Source organism: Dasypus novemcinctus, chromosome 5 (assembly GCF_030445035.2).
Source record: "Dasypus novemcinctus isolate mDasNov1 chromosome 5, mDasNov1.1.hap2, whole genome shotgun sequence".
NCBI lineage: Eukaryota > Metazoa > Chordata > Mammalia > Cingulata > Dasypodidae > Dasypus > Dasypus novemcinctus.
The window spans coordinates 14,971,604-14,990,869 of record NC_080677.1 but is presented as its reverse complement, the minus strand read 5'-3'; the positions used below and the strand labels follow the sequence as shown (position 1 = coordinate 14,990,869).

The window sequence follows — 19,266 nt, the reverse complement described above, 5'->3', positions numbered from 1 at the left end:
TGCAGGACCCAGTCATAGGAAACACTCTGAGCAAGTATAATTAACCTTGTCAGGGGTCATCACGGAACTATAAATGCCTTCCCTACCCCATCTCTGGAAATCATTCCATGTAACAAACATGTATTGAGCATCTACCATGTGCCAAGCACTGGGGTAGGTGTTAGGCTTTGACATTCTAATGAAAAAAATAACAATTCTTTTGAAGCAGAATTCCAAAATATATCTAGGACCAGGACTGCAAAGTACCCTTAACATAATGAAATTAATTCTTACAGAATTTTTTCAGCATGAAACTGGCCAATGACAAACCCTGATCGACCCTTATATCCAATAACTTCATGTAGAAATCCCTTAGCTATAGGTTGCATATCCAGTAGCATATAGCAACACCTCAGTGCACTTTTCTGGAGGGCATGACCGTTTTCTTCTTGCCAGCAGATGATGAGGAGATTTCCCTGAGTACGGAACCTGAGTGCGCAGAAACTCAGGACAGCTCCATGAACAACCTGATGGAAAGCAGCCCACAGGAACCTCTGTGTGATGCACCAGAGCCCTCAGAGAGCACAAAGCCAGAGCAGCCAGGTGAGCGCAGTGCCACGGATGGTTTGGGGAACCAGAGACTGGAGCTTGCCAAGCCACGGGAGGACGCAGCTGGCACCCAGGCAGGAGACGATGGCAAGCTCCCTGAAGGTGCTGGGGAGCTTCTATTCCTGGGACGTGAGGACAGCCAGCCCAACTTAAGCGCGGAAGAGCTGGCGGAGGGGTTGGACCTGGGTGAGGAGGTGCCACCCCCAATGCTGCTGGAAGATGGTGAAGCCCCAGGCCACGCAGGGGACCCGATGGCAGAGGAAACCTCGACAGAGAGCGCAGTTGGAAAGGAGGAGGAAAAGGAGCCGGAGCCGGAGGAGGAGTTGCTGTCCACCCTGGAACAAGGACAGGATCGGCTGCAGCTGCGAGCCTCCTTGAAGAGAAAAAGCAGGCCGTGCTCCTTACCTGTGTCCGAGCTGGAGACGGTCATCGCGTCGGCCTGCGGGGACCCCGAGACCCCTCGCACGCACTACATCCGCATCCACACCCTGCTGCACAGCCTGCCCTCGGCGCAGAGCGGCGACGCCGGGGAGGAGGACGAGGGCCCCGACGAGGAGCCGACGCTGAAGGACTCCTCGGAGAAGGACGGGCTCAGCGAGGTGGACACGGTCGCTGCTGACCCGCCTCCCGTGGAGGAAGACGGAGAGGTGACCGAGGGGGCGACCCCGGGCATGGCACCACGTGGCCACGCCGGGGACCACTTCTCCGGCTTGGCCAACGGCCCGGGGTTGGACGGCGAGACGCACCCCAGCACGGGCAGCGAGAGCGACTCGAGCCCCCGGCAGGGCGGGGACCACAGCTGCGAGGGCTGCGACGCGTCCTGCTGCAGCCCGTCCTGCTACAGCTCCTCGTGCTACAGCACGTCGTGCTACAGCAGCTCCTGCTACAGCGCCTCCTGCTACAGCCCCTCCTGCTACCACGGCCACAGCAGGTTCGCCAGCCACACCCGCTTCTCCTCGGTGGACAGCGCCAAGATCTCCGAGAGCACGGCCTTCTCCTCCCAGGACGAGGAGGACGAGAGCAGCGCGTTCGAGTCGGTGCCCGACTCGGTGCAGAGCCCGGAGCTGGACCGCGAGTCCGCCAACGGCGCGGGGTCGTGGCAGGACGAGCTGGCCGCCCCCGGCGGGGACGCGGCGACCCCAGCGGACGGGCTGGAGTCCCCCGTGGCGGGTCCAAGCCGTCGGAGAGAAGGTTAGACCTCACAAATGATCCGCGGGAGCATAGAACCGCTAGGGGGGACGCAGGTCTCAGCCACGTGAGCGAAAAAAGCAGGACGGGTGGGTCAGTCTGCAGTTGGGGGTTGGGTCAATTCAGGCCTGTCCTGTACATGAATGTGTGCGAGAGTATATATGTATATATGTAGAGATCAGTGTGAGTAGCTGACAGCCCACCCAGCCCCAATACACCAACAATTCCAGATAGCTGAAGCTGAGCATGTCTTGGGTGTGTGCTTTTCTGCTTAACTAGTCATCAGAACTGGTTAGTGCCTGTTACGCTTCTAGTCTTGGCAGCACCCAGAGTGTTCAGCCTAGTATTAAATGATATAAGCAGGTAAAAGGTCCATTAGGTGGGTACTGTGTAAAAGGAACTGCTGGTTTCCAAAAGCACTTTGAAGTGTAACAATAAATGTTAACATCAGTTGAAGGACACTGATATCTTCTGTTTCAGAATGGAACTATCCCGTGTACACATGGAGATGTATGGTCTACATGTATTTGTCATTGTTTCTGTCTGCTCGACTCTTGTTGTTTTTTGCTCTTTGGTTGTTTTTTGTGTTTTGTTTTTTGCCTAATAGAAGGGAGGAGTGACGTGAATTCCTAAATGGTTTTCCTTCAAAATAAGACTCTAAAGTAGAAGCTGCCACCTTTCATTGTAAATTGTATTCTATATTTTAAGCAAAGAATTTCCTTCCTAATCATGCCTGGAAGATCATTTATTAAGTTAACTGTTAATAAGTTAAATTAATTTCCTTAACCAATAGGGAGCTGTCTTCCAGGCAAGTGGCAGTGACATAGGGGAGGTAGGGAAAGTGAAATAAATCAGAAAGCCACGTAGGTTCATGATATAATTCGTTTGTTTTAAAAGAGAAAATAGAGATTCTTTGCTAGTTTGGAGTCCCACTCTTTAAATTAGCATTCAAACAAAATATGGTGGTATTATCTCTAGATTGTAAGCTTGTCAAGGCCAGAATTGACTTGTGTCTTTTTTACATTTAGATTCCCATCTAAGTAAATAAATGCATGACACCTAGAAATTTTTTGAATGGGAGCTAAAATGAATGTTTAAAAAAAAAAACAATTTTAAAGTTTTCAACAATGCCCAATTCTACATTCTAGAGAAAAAAGGAGTGAGATTGACTCATGCAATAAGGAGACATATGAGGAACTTGGTAGAGAAAGAGAAACATCAGAAAGACAAAATTGATGATCTAGAAAGCCACCCATGAGGAGTAAGAATGGGGCAGAAAACTCCTTCATTTAGCAAGAATGCTTTGAGTACTTTTTGTTCTGGACCTGATGCATTGTGCTGGCAGAGGAAGACAGAGTGGCATCAGATTATGTATGGAAGGTACTCAGTAAACCTTAAACCCGCCTCCTCCCTTCTCACGGAGGTGGCAATCTGAAGAACAGCGCAAGTCATAAACACATAATCATGATACAAGAACATCTGGCAATTCACACATCTAAGGGCACATGTAGGAACTGGCAGAATGTTTTAGACCAGGAGTTGGCAGCTCTTTCTCTGTAAGGGGTCACATAGTAAATATTTTAATCTTTGTGGCCTAAGAGGCAAAATCAAGAAACTCTTCTCACCAAAAGGCCCAACCACTATTAGCTGATTTATCTCTCTCTCTTTTTTTTTTTTTAAGGATTTTTCCAGGCACATCAGCACTGTGGCTAGCCTTTACAGTTTTATTATATATAGTCATCCAAAATAATCTTTTGAATTTACATTTTCTGTACTATGTTATTCAAGGGGAAAAATCTTGTTGTTGGGTGTAAATCACTTTGCTTCCAATATGGTACTAGGATGCCTATTTTTTTTTCCTCCACAATTCAGTCATCTTATTTATAAACAGAATGGAATAAATTCTTAATTTTAGACCAAGGAATATGTTTCCATTTCAAATGTTCCAGCAGAACTGAACACTTGCTTTTTATCTGGGGCAGGATGTTATTGTGTGGAACCAGGTCGTTGTGCAAAACCTAATTGCTTGCTTTTTCAGCATGCTGCATCCATTCATTCGGCTGAGCTGAGTCAGTCACATCATTGCATTTGCTTGGGTTTCACAAGCAGGTGGGGTCAGCTCCATTAACCCCAGCCAAGCGGCAATATTATGTTTCTGCTAGCTTGGAGGAGTAATTAACCTCATTGGTTGAATTAATTACAGCGAGGTAAGTTTGGGGTTTTTTTTGTTTGTTTATTGTTTTTTTAAGAAACTAAAGTAAAAAATGCAGCAGCTGGTGACATAACAACTGTTCCATTGTTTTTGAAATTTCTGACACTAAACACATATAAAAACAAAGCACACAGGAATGTAGTATCCCATTAAACACAGAACTCATACTTGAAACTGGGATCTATTCCCAGTGAGCTTCATTTTCTTTAGAGTCTTAGAGGACTCCAAGAGTTTATCCAAGAGGACACATTAGGTATTTTTCATTGAAAAGGGCCCCTTTGCGCCTGAATATATTCTCCATTTTCCTGTCAGTTTGAGGAATTAAGCTGCTAAATTAAACCAACCTAACTTCCTTCCTGTTTGTTTTTTATCAGTTCTTGGATCTAGAGTTTTACCCTGAGAACTAGAGTGAGACGAAATAATCAGCCTTTCCACGAATGGACATTGTAGGAAAGATTCTGAATTTGCTACCCCACAAGATTTCAACCTCTGTTTTTCACAGTTTCTCTCCTTTTTAACCCAAGGGATAACAGAACACCTGCTGTTTACATTTGTCATGGAGGTATGAAGGAGGGAGACTTGATCTTAGAAGTTTGGCCAGTAGGGAACTAGTATGAAACTAGGATGGCATGAGGCTGGGAGGAAACTACTGTGCATGAAGGCCATCTCTTGGCCAGGGCCTTTCCTGCTCTCCAAAGTTGAAGAGTGATTGCCTCTGGGTATGTGCCCCAAATAACCAGCTTTGTAGCCCTCCAATCCAAATGGCTACCCTACGTGCATTTCTTTACCAGGATCTGATAACAGCAGGACATAGGAACACAATTTTAGAGCATTGCTTCGTTCCTGATATGTCTTAGCTGACAACAATATGAGCTATGTGTATAATCGTTTGAGGCTTGCTTTCTGTGAATGTAATGTTTATTTCTAAAATTTCTCCATGTCTGTCTTTCTTCCTTCTTCTATCCCACTTCTTTGTTTCAAGTTTCCCTGTCTTGGTCTTCCTGCCTTTTATCTACTTCCTTTGTCTCTTGTCCTTTCTTTCCAGGAGGAAAGATTTTGCCTCAAAATAATCCAGAACAGTCATTATATCCCATAGCACCTTGGCACCATGCCCCCTCCCCACAGGTTCCATATTACAGGAACTTGACATTCTTGGTACACCAGCTCCTTAACTCCATCTTGGGAAGCCACCAACTGGGAGTTTCATTTAAAAATTAGAAAGTCTAAAAAAAAACAACCTCCTGGCAGCCTTCTGATGACGTCTCTCCAAAACAGGAGCTGTAATTTTGTACAGGCCAACTGATCATTTATGAGACCTTATAAAAATGTGGCATTTCACTCAAACAGGCCTGTTTCCTTTGCTAGGCTAAAAATCAGGTTCTCCTAATTTTCTCTTGTGTTCCTTTCTGATGCCACCTTCCCATGGAGAAAATTCAGGTGTTTACAAAATTACACCCTGATCCTGCATACTGGTTGGTCTGTGTGATACAGATCATTAGTCATGAAATATTTGGGATTTTTCCTTTTTCTTTTCTTTTTTTAATAATTCCCTTTCTTGAGAATGACTGTGAAAGTAGCAAACTGACACAAAATAGGTTGCCCACTCTTGAGGGGTTATTTCTCATAGTAGTTTGTTTTGCAGTCATGCTTATTTGATGACGTTGCCACGGCAATGAATGAATCTGAATGTCTTGACTATCTTGTCCATAGGTGAATGTCCTAGACTCCATAATTCTCAGCCAGTAAGCCAGCTTCCTTCCTTGAGGCCTGAACATCACCACTACCCAACAATCGATGAGCCTCTTCCACCAAGTAAGCTTTAGTTTTTAAAATCGATGTCTTAACTCTTCCTGTCAAATCTAAACAGGTCAGTATGAATCTGTACTCAAACATCCAAACTCTTCCCCAACTCTATACCTTGCCATGTGAAAAGAAACAATATGGAACCTACTATAAAGATTATTTTTGACTAGTGGTTTCACATGATCTTGAAGAGATACCCAGTATTTTCAGTATCCCCCAACTTCTGAAATAGAGAGCATTTCTTTACAAGACTTGATTATTTCTTGCAAACTGTTCATGACCCTGAAGTTCCAAATTTCACTCAAAAATTTGCAGTTCAAGATAGTATAATCCTATTCTCTCTATTGGATCTGTTATGATCTCCATATATTAATAAACTACCTTCAACCCATCAGGACATATAAACTTGTATTTTTCTTGGTCACATCCCCAAATTTCTTCTGTAGTTCTTAGGGATTACCAAAGTATCATCTTTAAGGATAGAATTCAATAGCATTTTCTCCCAGTAACTGCAGTGTGTAATAAAAGAATAATTTAACTAGTCATCTGAATTTAGGAAAAATCAATTAAACTCATGGGGACTCAATTTTCTCATTTGTAAAGTAAAGCTTTAATTTCCCTCATCTGCTAAGTGCTGGGTTTGAACTAGGTAATCTCTAATTTCTTTTTAGCGTAACCTTCTAATACTCTATTATAATAAATTTTTAAGAAGGAATTGGCATCCCAGACATTATACGTTCACTTAGCATCACATATGTTCATGAATCCTAGAACATCTCTGTTTTGGTTTAGGCTTATTTTTCAAATGAAGATAAGATTTGATAGATTTTATAACTGCACTCTTTTCAGGATGCAAGAGACAAAGGTTTCTCCTCATTCTTTCTCCTATGCTTACATTAAGCAGATACAGTTTTCAAAAGAAGATATGCTTATTTCTTAAGTTATCTGTGCTTGATAACACAAGGTATTTTGCATGAACACCACTCTTCTCTGTTTGGTTGTAATTTTTCAGTAGGAAACAATGAATATCTTTAATCACCATGGGTGATTTTATTGCTGATGATCATTCATTCAACAAATATTTATTGACTGCTTAACTCTGTACAAGGTACTCTTTCAGGTGAGCAAAACAGACAGAGGTCCCTGTGCCCTATGGAGCTTATATTCTAGTATGGGGGAGACAGATAATAAGCAATAAAAATAAATAAGTGGGCAATCTAGTTTACTATAATAGATGGTGATAAGTGCTATGTAAAAATGAAAGTAGAGCAGGGTAAGTGGGTATCTGGAAATGTGGTGGTAGGTAGTTTCCAATTTTAAGTAGGTGATCACAGTGGAGTTCATGGGGAAGGCAGCATTTGATAGAAGACTTAAAAGTGTCAGGGAGAAGGAACTTTTAGGGACTGGCCACTGCCCATCCCAGGTAGAAATATCCTGGTGGGTTTGAGAAACAGTGAGGATACCAATGTGACTGAAGCAGGTGAAGGAGGGGGAGAAAGCAGCAGGCAATATGGTTGGGGAGATAACGGGGACCCCAATTATGTAGGGCCTTCTAGCCCATTTAAGGACTTGGCCTTTTACTCTGGATGAAAGGGGTCATTGGAGGGTTTTAAGCAGAGACATGCCATTGTCCAACTTAGGTTTTAAATGGTTGTGTTGGGAATAAGTTGTAAGGAGGAGGATAGGAGCAGGGGGCCCGATATAAGATTATTGTGAGCCAGGTAAGAAATGATGGGCCAGGGTGTGAGCAACAAAGGTGCAGAGAAGTGGGATACATATATTTTGAAGGTAGACTTGCTGCTAGGAGTAGGAGAGGAAGTTAAGACTCAAGAATAGACTTCAAGAGGTTTAACCTAGAAGGAGCTGCTTTCAACCTAGGGTGGGGAGCTGCAGGTAGAACAGGCTTCTGTGAGGGTATGGTGAGGAAAACCAAAGCTTGGTTTTGACTATGTTACATAGGAGATGTCATGTGATTTCAAGAAAGCAATTGGATATGTGACTCTGAAGTTCAAGAGAAGAGTCTAAATAGGAGAATTTTAAAAATCTACTACAAATATGGTATTGGATTTTGTGTTAAATGTAAATTTTACAGACTTTCATTACTAATCAAGGAAGATACTTTACAGGTCTTCATCGTTTATAGACTTCACAGAAAACATATCAGTTTATGTGCTACAGGAACTTCAGTACAAATAATGGACATGGCATGTACTATAATAACTTGCCCCCAGTATTGGACAGGTATCATTTTCAGGTGTCTCTTTAGGCAAACTCATGTCATTATAGTGTTCAGCCCATCAGGACATACTGATGCTCTACATTCCATTTCGAATTTTCTTTTTCTTAAACACATATTCACCTTTGGCTTATAAACTATGCAAAAGCAAGTTATTTACAAAGCCAGTCAAAAAACACACTCATAATCTCAGATTATACTTAGCTATCACTTTCTAAATATTCATAAGATTCTATAAATTAGCAGTATGCATTCCAGATGTTTAATATATTGATAAAAGAGCCTTTCAGTCTGGCCTAACAATCTTTTCCATACATGATTTGGAAATATTGAAACTCATGATCTTTGCCCCATCCGCTAGGTTTTTTCCTTAGAGACTTTGTAAGGACCCCAGCTATGCCTCGTAGGACTCCTTCCTTCACTGCAGGTGCCTGCAAGTCGGGGCTCCTCTCGCCCAGCTCAGCATGGTGCCTAGTTCATAGTAAGTGCTCAAAGGAATCTGTTCAGTTGAATTGAATAGCACAGTTCTCTCTTCTAAGATTAATACTTACGTTTGAATATGCTTTGTAGGATGACAGTCATACTGGAATCAAGAAAAAGTACTGTCCAATTGCTTTCACTAATATTTTTGGGGGAACCTTTAAAATTTCAAAAATTTTGGATCAAGATTAGTTATCTAGTAGTCAGGCACATACACACATTTCATCAGTGATCTAACTAGCATTTTCAATTAAGAGTTGACAGCTGGATTATCTAATTGTGAGTTTTAATCTAAACCTCCTAGAACATGTTTATGTATTCTAAATACATTTTCCCTTCAATGCATCCTATAAGTTAAAGTTGGTGTTTTCAAGTATTTGGGTTTTCAATGGGCATTATTTGGGTGAATACCAGGCATAAGCTAGAATGTTCACAAACCATGTACACACAAAACCCTAATTATACCAAATATATTGGGTTTTATTTTTTAATTGAGAGTTGCTATGTCACTGCCTGAATGATCATTTTTCAACAGAATTTTGAATAACCAACCTATTCCCAAAAGCTCTGACATTTCTCACTTAAAAAGCAAATGGTTTTTCCGCCCTTTGCAGTAAATTTTGCTTTTTTTTCCCTTCAGCCTAATGCATTTTCGGCTTAAGTTTATCACCCCATTTTTACATGTGGTCTCTTAAAGCTTTGCCATTTCCCAAAGCAGACTTTGCTCTCTGTGATCACCTCGGCCATATCTATGCAGCCCCCAGTTTCAAAGGTTTTTCCATCCACACCCTGCCAGCCCCTACTTGAATCACGTAGGGTTCCATCGATGCTTCTGCCTTTTATTTATTTATTTTTGGTTTGGGGATTAAAGGAATTTATCTTTATCTTGGGCTCCCTCTACTGTTTGTGACGGTTATTTATCAGCAAAGAGGTACAGTATTTGGAAGTTTCATGATTGTTAATAGTTACTATTTGTTCTGGTTATTTCAGTCACGAGATCTTTGGCAGCAACAGGTGGGTTGATCCCTTGGAATATGCCCTGGGAATTTCCAACTTATCCAAAGGATGGTTCAAATGCCTAGGGGGAAGTGGGTGTATCTCAGTGGTTGAGCACCTGTTTCACATGTAAGAGGTCCTGGGTTCAATCCCTGGTATCTCCAAAAAAAAAAAAAAAAAAAGACAAGGTATCATAGCCTTCCATTCACCTTCCAAGAGAAATGGCAATCAGTTAAGGCCATTAAGTATTAGATAGAGGTTGTCCAAAGTTGCCTATACGGTATTTTTAGAAAGAACTTCCAAATAGCTTAATCCCAGTGCCTCCACGAAACCCAGTCCTCTTTGATTAGAATTAGCAAAGAAGGGATTTTCCAGCAAACTCAATTTTTCCAGTCTCCCGTCTATCATTTCAGTAGCCAACAAGGTTGACAGTTACAAAATAAATTTTTTAAGAAAGAAAAAAACATTGGGCTTTCTCTTAAGAAATTACTAGAATGTTAATACCAGTCCTATGTGGGGCACTGCAATTATTGTTTAAAAGGAAAAAATAAAGGCCCAGCAGAGGATCTGTGCTCAGTTGGCTCTTTCCTGGAATGCCTGATTCCGTGCTGAAGCCTGGAGCCATGGCAGATGCCTGGGCTGGTGTCTGCAGACAATTCAGCAGCTAACCCAGGGGCTTCAGTAGGGACCAGCTGCTCAGCCATGGTTCTGGCTGGAGCCAGACCCATCCTTCTCTCCTCCAGGGTGGAATAGAAATAGGTAAGTGCTACCTGCTGAAGACCTGGAAGAGGCATCTGTTTCACTTGGGTCAGTTGTTTGTTCTTGATTTTCCTTTTTGCCTTTTTATTAAACACTAGACTGGGAAGCGCGAATTGACAGTCACGGGCGGGTCTTTTATGTGGACCACGTGAACCGGACCACCACCTGGCAGCGTCCGACTGCGGCACCCACGCCTGACGGCATGCGGAGATCAGGGTCCATCCAGCAAATGGAGCAGCTCAACAGGCGGTTGGTGATCGATGTGTGATGAGCTCCTATAAGCCACAGTGAGAGGAGAAGGACTTCCAGAGAAGCTCCCTCTCCCACTTTTCTGCTCAGATTTAGGAAACTGGAAAGGAAATAAGTGTCTTAAGAAGCCCATTCCTAGTAGGTACTTGGAAAGCTAGGCAGGAACTCACCTCTAGGTCTGGCTTTCTAGAACAGATAAGCTGAAATTGTTTAGCAGTAGGGGTGAACATCATCAGACTCCTCCCTATAAAAATCCATGGAAGTTCATGGTGTTCAGTTGTATAATAGAAAAATTAGGCCAAATCCGTCTTGAACCAGGCCTTTAAAGAAGTTTTGCAGCTTTTGATGTGTAAAATCCTGTGCCCAGAAGTGGAGCTGCATACCCTGGGAGAAGTGGGGCTTTGCTGCACCCCTCTGGACAGATAAAAGGAAAAGGAATTTAATGATTTGAGAAAGTGGTTATTTCTATGAGAAAAGCCTACTTAGGGAAGGTCATACCTTCAGATAAGTATCTGAAGGCTTTTCAGTTCTTATCTTAACCTAGTGCTTGCAAGCATTTAAAGGTTCTCAGTGATTTGACATGATAACCACAGTCACAGAAGGTATAAGACCAGTCTTTTGTCCATCTCACATAGGCTCACACACAGGGTCATTTTTTGATAACCTGCAGGTATCCAGCACACAGAAATACAGAAATATTTTTCAGGCTTGCTAGAAGTTTCCCTTGACTCCCGACCAGGTGACTGTGAAGATCAAATGTGTTTGTTGCAAAGAGAGGCACACTGACAACTGCCAAGTGCACAGCAAAAGCATGTATCAGGCTGCAGTGACTGTGCACAAACTCAGCCACTCCCCAAATGCCAATTCATTGGAGCCTGTTTTGCTTTACAACACACTCCTGTTGCAGGGACACCCCTCACTGCCTGCCTAATACCTGGTACCTGGTACCTGGTACCCTTCCCCTCGTCCCACAAGGCGTCATTGCTCTGCTATGAAACCTTCCCAGAATTCTCCACACAGTGTCAGCGACTCTTGAACCCCATACTTGTTTGCATGCCTTCATTATAGTTCATCCCTTAGTATCTTACTCATCTTTATATCCCCCAGGGCCTACATGGTGCCAGTTATTTAAAAGGACACAGTACAAGATTGCTTCCTCAGTTAATTCCTATACTTTCAGAATATCTAGGATTAATTAACTGTACTTTCATGAACATTAAATGAGCAAAAAATACATAAATATGCATTCTTATTTAAAATTATCAACTAAAGTTTGATGAATTATTTGGATGAAAATAGTTATAACATTAAGAAAAATTGGATTTCTAAATAGACAAACATTATTTACAGCCCCACTACCCTCAGAGATTTAACTTTTTTTTTCCTTTTGATTTATCCATCTCAGTTTCCATAAGTGTAGACAATTTGCGCATGGCAATATAAAGTTTATATTCATTTTTCACTTACTACACTACAATCATTTTCATCTTGCTTAAAATCATCATTTAATAGGTTGTATAGCATCCCATTGAAGGTATGTAATAAAGTTAACTTAATTTCCCATTTTTTAAATGTTTTGCTTTTTGCCTTTCATCACTATTTTTTTAAATAAGGCTACCCTGGGTCTGTTTAATATTAAGGTTGCCTTAGAGTAGACTGTTTCCTTAGAATTAAATTCCCAAAAGAGCAGGTCACAAAGAGCATGGTATTTTGGAAATTGATATCAATGCTGAAATGTTTTCTAAAATAATTATATACAGGTTCACTCTGCCAACAGCAACATTGTCACCTCCATCTCACCTTTGGTTTGTTTTTACTGATTTTTAGAGGTGCCTTTGGTATTTTCATGCTGCTGACATTTCACTTCTTGGAGGGAGAGTCCCTTATTTTTCTATAAGTTTTTCTTTTACTAAAAGCGATCCCTTCCATAGAACTTGCTTGTTCTTGGGCTCTTTTCTGATTTATTTTGGTTTGCTTTGTTTGGGCTTGGTTTTTGAGTTTGGTTTTGCTTTCTTTTGGTTGGTAGTGTGTATATGTGTCCATTTACAAATTAGGAATTCCAACTGACTTCTTACCAATTTCCATAAGTCCTATAATAGTATGACTATTAAATCTTTCACTACAAGGATGGAAGGAAGGGAAGGAGGGAGGGAAGAGAGGAAAGGAAAGGGAAGGAAAGGGAAAAAGGGAAAGGAAGGAAAAAAGAGAAGAAAAAAGAAAATAAAAAAAGAAAAGAAGAAAATGGTGAGGGAGGACATGGAAGGATCATTCTTGATGAAATAGGTGTTTTTTGGCTTCTTCCCTTGTCCTTAAAGCAGGGTGAGTGAAGTGGGTCATGGCATTGCTGACATTTCCATCATCAAACAAAATTCCCTGCTGGGGTTATGGCATTTGGGGAAGGAAAAAGAGAGTCTAAAACTTGACCTTCATTTAAGCCTAGTCCAAGTTGTGTCTTGCTATGTGACAAACCACCCATAACTTAGTGGCACAAAGCAAAAATCTATTATTATTATTATTATTTCTTATGGATCTGGGTTGCCTGGGCTCAGTGAGGCAGCTCTGTTTTGGGGTACTCACAGTTGCAGTCAGATGATGTCTGAGGCTGGAGCCAGCTCAAAGCCTTCTGCCCATACATGTCTGGGGGTTAGTCCTGGTTGCTGGGACCTCAGCTTGCCTGGAACACCTGCACATGGACTTTCCATGTGATCTGGGTTCCCTATGGCATGGCAGTCGGGTCCCAAGCATAAGTATTCTGAAAGAGAACCAAGGGAACGCCACATCCCTTGTTAGGAACTAGCTTTGGAAGCCACAGCCTGTCGTTTACACTATATCAGGCAAGGTAGCCACAAAGAACTTTCCAGGCTCCCAGCGAAGGAGATACAGATTGCACCTCTTAAGAGGAGAGTAAGAAGGCTCTTAAAGATCTTGTGTCCCTAGAAATATTGTTGAGCTCTGTTGGGGAAACACAGTCTGCCACAGTCCATTTAGGGGATCCTCCTGACAGCAGAGTCCGTATGCCCTCAGTCTTTGACAGGACCCCTCGCTCCCCCCCCTCACATTCTTAGGCAGCTTTTCTCTGGTCCGCTTTGCCTCTCCTGCCACGGCTGCATTACCTCAGTTCCAGGTCAGAGAGAACTCGCAGAGGGCCATCCTCCACCCTGTCCTCACCCTCCCCACCACAGACATGCTGAGGCAGTAAATAAACACCCCAAAATAATTCCATTATCACTCTGCTCCTGCCCCCCTTGCTCTGTAATAGCTCTTCTCAGGAAATGCCCCACAGCAAGGGCTAAAGGCAAAGGTCTCTTTTGGGAGCTGTCTGAGTCTTTCTGCAAAAAAACCAACAAAACTTAAAAGTGCCTGGACCAGTGATATGCAAAGTTCGATGTAAATAACACTGCCTGAAGGCCTTGTAAGAAATGCAGGTTTCAATTTTGCTCAATTTCCAGCATTTTAACAAGTGCTCAGATGGTTCTTTGGCGAGGGGTCTGAAGACCGCACTTGAGAAAAACGTCTTTAAGGTCAATGAAAGAAGAGGACACTGGGCTTCAGAAGAGGCCGCACCACAGCAAGGTCTCATCTGTGCATTGCTACATGCCCCCTCACCCCCGTCTTGGATGGCTCTTGGAAATCTGGTTATTCACTGCTTCTTGAACTCTCGCCCTCCTCTCTTCCCCATCCCTGTCCTCCACCCAATCTCTTCCCTGAGCACAAGGCCCATATGATCAGCTTTACCCTGGGTGTTTGCACTTGTATAACCCTGATGACATCCAAGTCAGCGTGTCCACACCTACATCCTCCCCCATCTGCCATCCTCCCACCTGCTCTCTTCCAGTGTCAGCACTTCCACCTCCATGGCCTCAGCTGAAACCTGAACTTCCCCATTATTTCCTCCCTCTTCAACCCCCATAAACAGTCAGCCCACAAACCTGTTGAGTCTTCATGTCAAACTATTACAAATTCTGCCATGAACCATCTCTTGAATTCTGCCCCATTTCCCATTCCTGCTGTGTCTTAAGGAAAAGGGAAGCAGAATCCTGTTGACTGGTAGGCTCAGGCATTAGGCATATTAGGGGTCCTATGTGTACGGGGAAGTGGGGGTGCTCGGAGTGAGAGAAGTAGAGCAAGCAGAGAGGAATAAGATGACCAGACATCTGCCTACAAAAAGAAAACATGAACAGCTATCAAGGGTAGGAAGGGTGAAGAAATTACTGCATTTTCCTGGCAGATACAGCTGTTTTTTCTTAGCATTCCTACAATATATGGAATACTGTAAATTCCATATATGGAATTCCTTTCCCAACCCAGCAATATGCTTAAGAGCCGACATGATCCACCATCACTGCCTGGGTGGAGGCCTTTAGCATCTCCAAGCCCTAGGTTGTTTTAGTAGCCTCCCAACTGCTCTACCACCTCCAGGCCCATCCACACTGATGGTGGGAGATCATTCTAAGTACACATCAACCAATCTGTCTTTTTCAGGGGTTCCCCATCACCCAGAGCAACGGTACTCAAAGTTGGTCCCTGAATGGGCAGCATCACTATCTCCTGGGGACTTACCAGACCAGACCCCACTCCTAGATCTTCTAAATCTGAAACTCTGGGAAGGGTGCCCCTCCCTACTACCACCACCCACTACCTACCATCTGTGATTTAACAATCCCTGCAGGTGATTCTAATCCATATTCAAGTTGGAGAATCTCTGGCCTAGCTATCACATTCCAGCTGCTGGCCGGGGCGCCCTTCTTGGGTTCCCTGCCTCCTTCTTCTGTTTGTCTCCTACCACCACCCACATCCCGTACACGTACTACAACCCTACCATCAAACTTCCTAGAGTTACCCAAGCGTGCTCTCTGTTGCACATTTATTTTCTCTACCGAGAAGGTTTTTATCCCTATAAGCTCCCCAACAAGTTCATATTTGACTTCAAAATTTATATACCCTGTGCAGCTATCTGAGCCCTCCTAGGGTAATGAAGGCTTTCCTGTTCTGTGCTCTCACAGCACCTCTTCTATTTCTAGAACAGCCTTTTTGCATTGCTTGAATTATGGTTTAGGCACTATTCTCTCTTTGGTCCACCTTGATTTTGCATGTTCAGAAGTACATAGTATATTCTAGTCCTTTCTTTGATCTGAAATTCCTCACAGGGTCTGAGCAGATTGTAAGGGAGTTAGTAAATACTTAGTAAATGCCTGTCTGGGTGACTGACTAAATCCGCAATTTGGGAAGAAAAATGAAATGAGCCTTCAGGTAGCTAAAAACATTTTCTGTGTCTGCAAACATGCATTTAGCATGAATGAATCTGTCAAATAGAAATGAGTGAATAGAACCATTATTCTAGTTTGTAGACTTAACTATAATTATGTAGAGGTCATTTGATATTTTGTTATAACATTTTAGTTTTTTGCTTTATTTTAGTCTTAGACCTGTTTTGTTTAATACAGGGCCTAGGCTGTTTTGGATAATTAGTCATTATTTGTGTTGGTTTTTAAAAAGTCGCCATACTTGAAACTCATCATAGCCGAAAGAAATCTAATCATCTAGAGGCACTTGTCTATCTGCAGGGAATTTTAAACATTTCTTTCCAGAATTCTCCAGTTATCTGGTTCAGAGCATCAACCCCAAACAAGCAAACAAAAGTTAACTCTTGTCTTTCCATCTTCTGATGCACAGGTATCAAAATATTCAGCGAACCATCGCAACAGAGAGGCCAGAAGAAGATTCCAGCAGCCAAAGTTGTGAGCTACTCCCAGCAGGAGGAGGCGGGAACGGCGGGGGAGGTGGTGGTGGAAGTGACTCAGAGGCCGAATCTTCTCAGTCAACCTTAGGTAATGGACAAGGGGGTCCTCAGAAACCGAGGATGTGCACAGTGGCTGCGTGACAGAAGTTTGCATGCCCCTCACCCTACCTTGTGCACCCTGGGATGTATACCCTGGGATGAAAAGAGCCATGGAGGGGGCAGAGAACCAAAGTGGAGGAGAAAAAGGCAAAGCTCCAACAGGGATAAGCAGACAGAACTGAGTATCTCACCAGGAAACTTAAAAGAAGTGAATTCACAGTGAAGAAAGAGAAAGCCATTGCCAAAACTTTGGGAAGCTGGAGACAGGAATACAGGTGGATTCAGAGGACTTTGCTTTGGTACTTGTTCATCAAGGCAACTTTTTTGGTGGCTTAATCATTTCTTGTTAAATTTATTTGTGGGCGCCCTAAGTATATTTTTTTCCATTTATCAATAAAACTTGCAATAAAAATGTGCTGTCTACTTCGAGGGAGCCACATGACAGCAGCACTAGAAGTACATCTTTTTTTGCATTTAGAATAAAATGCCATTCCCCCTGAGGGTGGTACCTGGGAGGATAGGGGTTTTCCAGGAGGCTTACAGTTGTGCACAGCACCTGAAAACATTTTCTTTAACCTAATATAGTTTTCATTTCCTTGAGTAGAGCTTGGATATTTCCAGACGGCATAGGAGACTTGCTTCTGCTTTTTGTGCCTGTAATAATATAAGATTATCACAGTGACATCCTAGTTGTCCATTACCTTTTTTTTTTTTTTTTAGGAGGTATCAGGGATTGAACGTAGTACCTTACACATGTTAAGCAGGCGCTCAACCACTGAACTACACCTACTCCTCTATTGCTTTTTTTTTTTCATCTTCTCAAATTTATTTTCATTTTGGAAAATAACCCAGTTTTGAAATGTATTATTGCATTAGACTATGAAGATTAGATGTTTTTTAATACTTTAGATCATTTTAATAGACTTTTTTTACTTTTTTAAAAGATACATAGATCATACAAAATGTTACTTGAAAAAAATGTGAGGATCCCATATACCCCCACTCCCCACCCCACCCCCAGTCTTCCCACATCACCAAGTTCTTTCATCAGTGTGGCATATTCATTGCATTTGAAGAATACATTTTGGGGCACTGCTACACTGCCTGGATTATAGTTTACATTGTAGTTTATACTCTCACCCAGTACATTCAGTGGGTTATGGCAGGATATATAACGTCCAGGATCTGTCCCTGTAATATCATTCAGGACAACTCCAAGTCCAGAAAATGCCCCCATATCGCACCTCTTCATCCTCTCCTTGCCCTCAGCAACTCCCATGGCCATGTCTCCACATCAGTGATATAATTTCTTCCATTGCTAGAGTCATAATAATCCTATAGTAGAATACCAATAAGTCCACTCTAATCCGTATTTTATTCCTCCATCCAGCAGACCCTGGGATGGCGATGTCCACTCCACCTCTAACTCTAGAGGGGCTTAGATCCCACTTGGTTGATGGATGGAATTCTCCTGCTTGCAACTGTAGACTCTCTCAGTTCCCTGGTGTGATGGTTGACCATCCCCACCTCCCTGTTAGCCGACATGGGCAAGTCCAACAGACGGTAGAGTAGGTGCTGCAACTCCGCTGAAGCTCGGGGGCCAACCAGCACAGAGTCAGTTCAGAGATTCAAGTGTCCTAAGCATATACTAACCCCAGTGCCAACCACAAGTTCAGTAAAAGTGACAGAAGAGGCATGTGTAGAGAGGTCACATCTGAGTCCAACTCCATCAGACTCAAGAGCACAAATTCCAAAGTAGGGCCCACTGGCAAGGCACTGAACTCCAGAGCCATCTGCCATGACTATAGTTCCTGGGTGTCTCTATAGTCCTCAGAAGCATCACTTCTTGGGGTTGTATCTACTTTGGCTGTCTCTGAGATCCTGCTAAGATGAGTGTAAGTGCAACCCCTCTGATGACCTCCCAACTCCCACTGAGTCTCTTAGCCATATAAACTCATTTGTCTTTACCATTTCCGCCTTTTATTCAATGTCTTTTTCTAGTTGTATCACCAGCTGGTGCTTAGTAGAAATCCTTTGGTGCCAGGGAGGCTTATCCCTGGGAGTCATGTCATACTCTGGGGGGAAGGTAATGCATTTATATGCTGAGTTTGGCTTAGAGAGTGACCACATTTGAGCAACACTGAGGCTCTCAGGAGGTAACTCTTAGGCACCCTGCAGCTCTAGGCCTAGTTGAAATTTCAAGCACACATGCTCCTAAACATAGTCATTAGTATCAAGGGCCCATCATTGGACCATCCTTCACTGGTCTTTGCCCTTGCACTTGGGGGATTGTTGCTGCTCCATTGGGGAGTGCAACAGAGTTCCCCAGAATGGGAACTCAGCACTTCCTCAGTTGTCATGTGAAACTCTATGCATTATGAATATCTGAACATATCTATACCCTATATGCATGCCCTGGAGCACTCCCTCCTACCCATGCATCCCCCATCAATGATCCCCACATCAGTGTTCCTCCCCTGACATAGTTGAACCCCTCTGTGATCCAAAACTTTTTCAAAATTGAAGTCTAATATACTGCCAAATTCAATTGATAGGAAAATGAATAGTCATGATAGGTTTAAGGATTCAAAATAGAATACATAATAACTTAGAACAACTAAAATAAAGTAAAAAATAAATTGGGGTATTAAAAAATGTAAAATATCATGATAAAATTTTTTTTTATATTTTGCCTTTCAACACTATAATAGGTATTGGCCTGTATGTATAGTGGCAAGGCAATATCTTCTATTTCTTCCTCAGTGTCTACATTTTTTTTTATGTCTTCAAAAAAGGTTTAGGTCACAGTAAAGTCACATATAGGATATAGGGGACTCCCATATACCCAACATCAAACTGTTTTCCCCCTTCTCCAGCAATGATCTTTTTACATGTGGATATGACATTTGCTGCAAC

At 42.7% G+C, this 19,266-nt stretch overlaps 1 protein-coding gene across 5 annotated transcripts in view; it reads left to right on the top strand.

Annotated features, from left to right (window-relative positions):
- The window catches only part of HECW1 (HECT, C2 and WW domain containing E3 ubiquitin protein ligase 1), a 442,767-nt gene that overhangs the window by 321,511 nt on the left and 101,990 nt on the right, over positions 1-19,266 (top strand). For all 5 annotated transcript variants that reach the window (XM_071215076.1, XM_071215075.1, XM_058296745.2 and 2 more), the window contains 4 exons: positions 439-1,779; positions 5,699-5,800; positions 10,361-10,511; positions 16,185-16,339. In XM_071215076.1, coding sequence (XP_071071177.1) covers positions 439-1,779; positions 5,699-5,800; positions 10,361-10,511; positions 16,185-16,339 — 1,749 coding nt within the window. The remainder of the gene's footprint in view (positions 1-438; positions 1,780-5,698; positions 5,801-10,360; positions 10,512-16,184; positions 16,340-19,266) is intronic.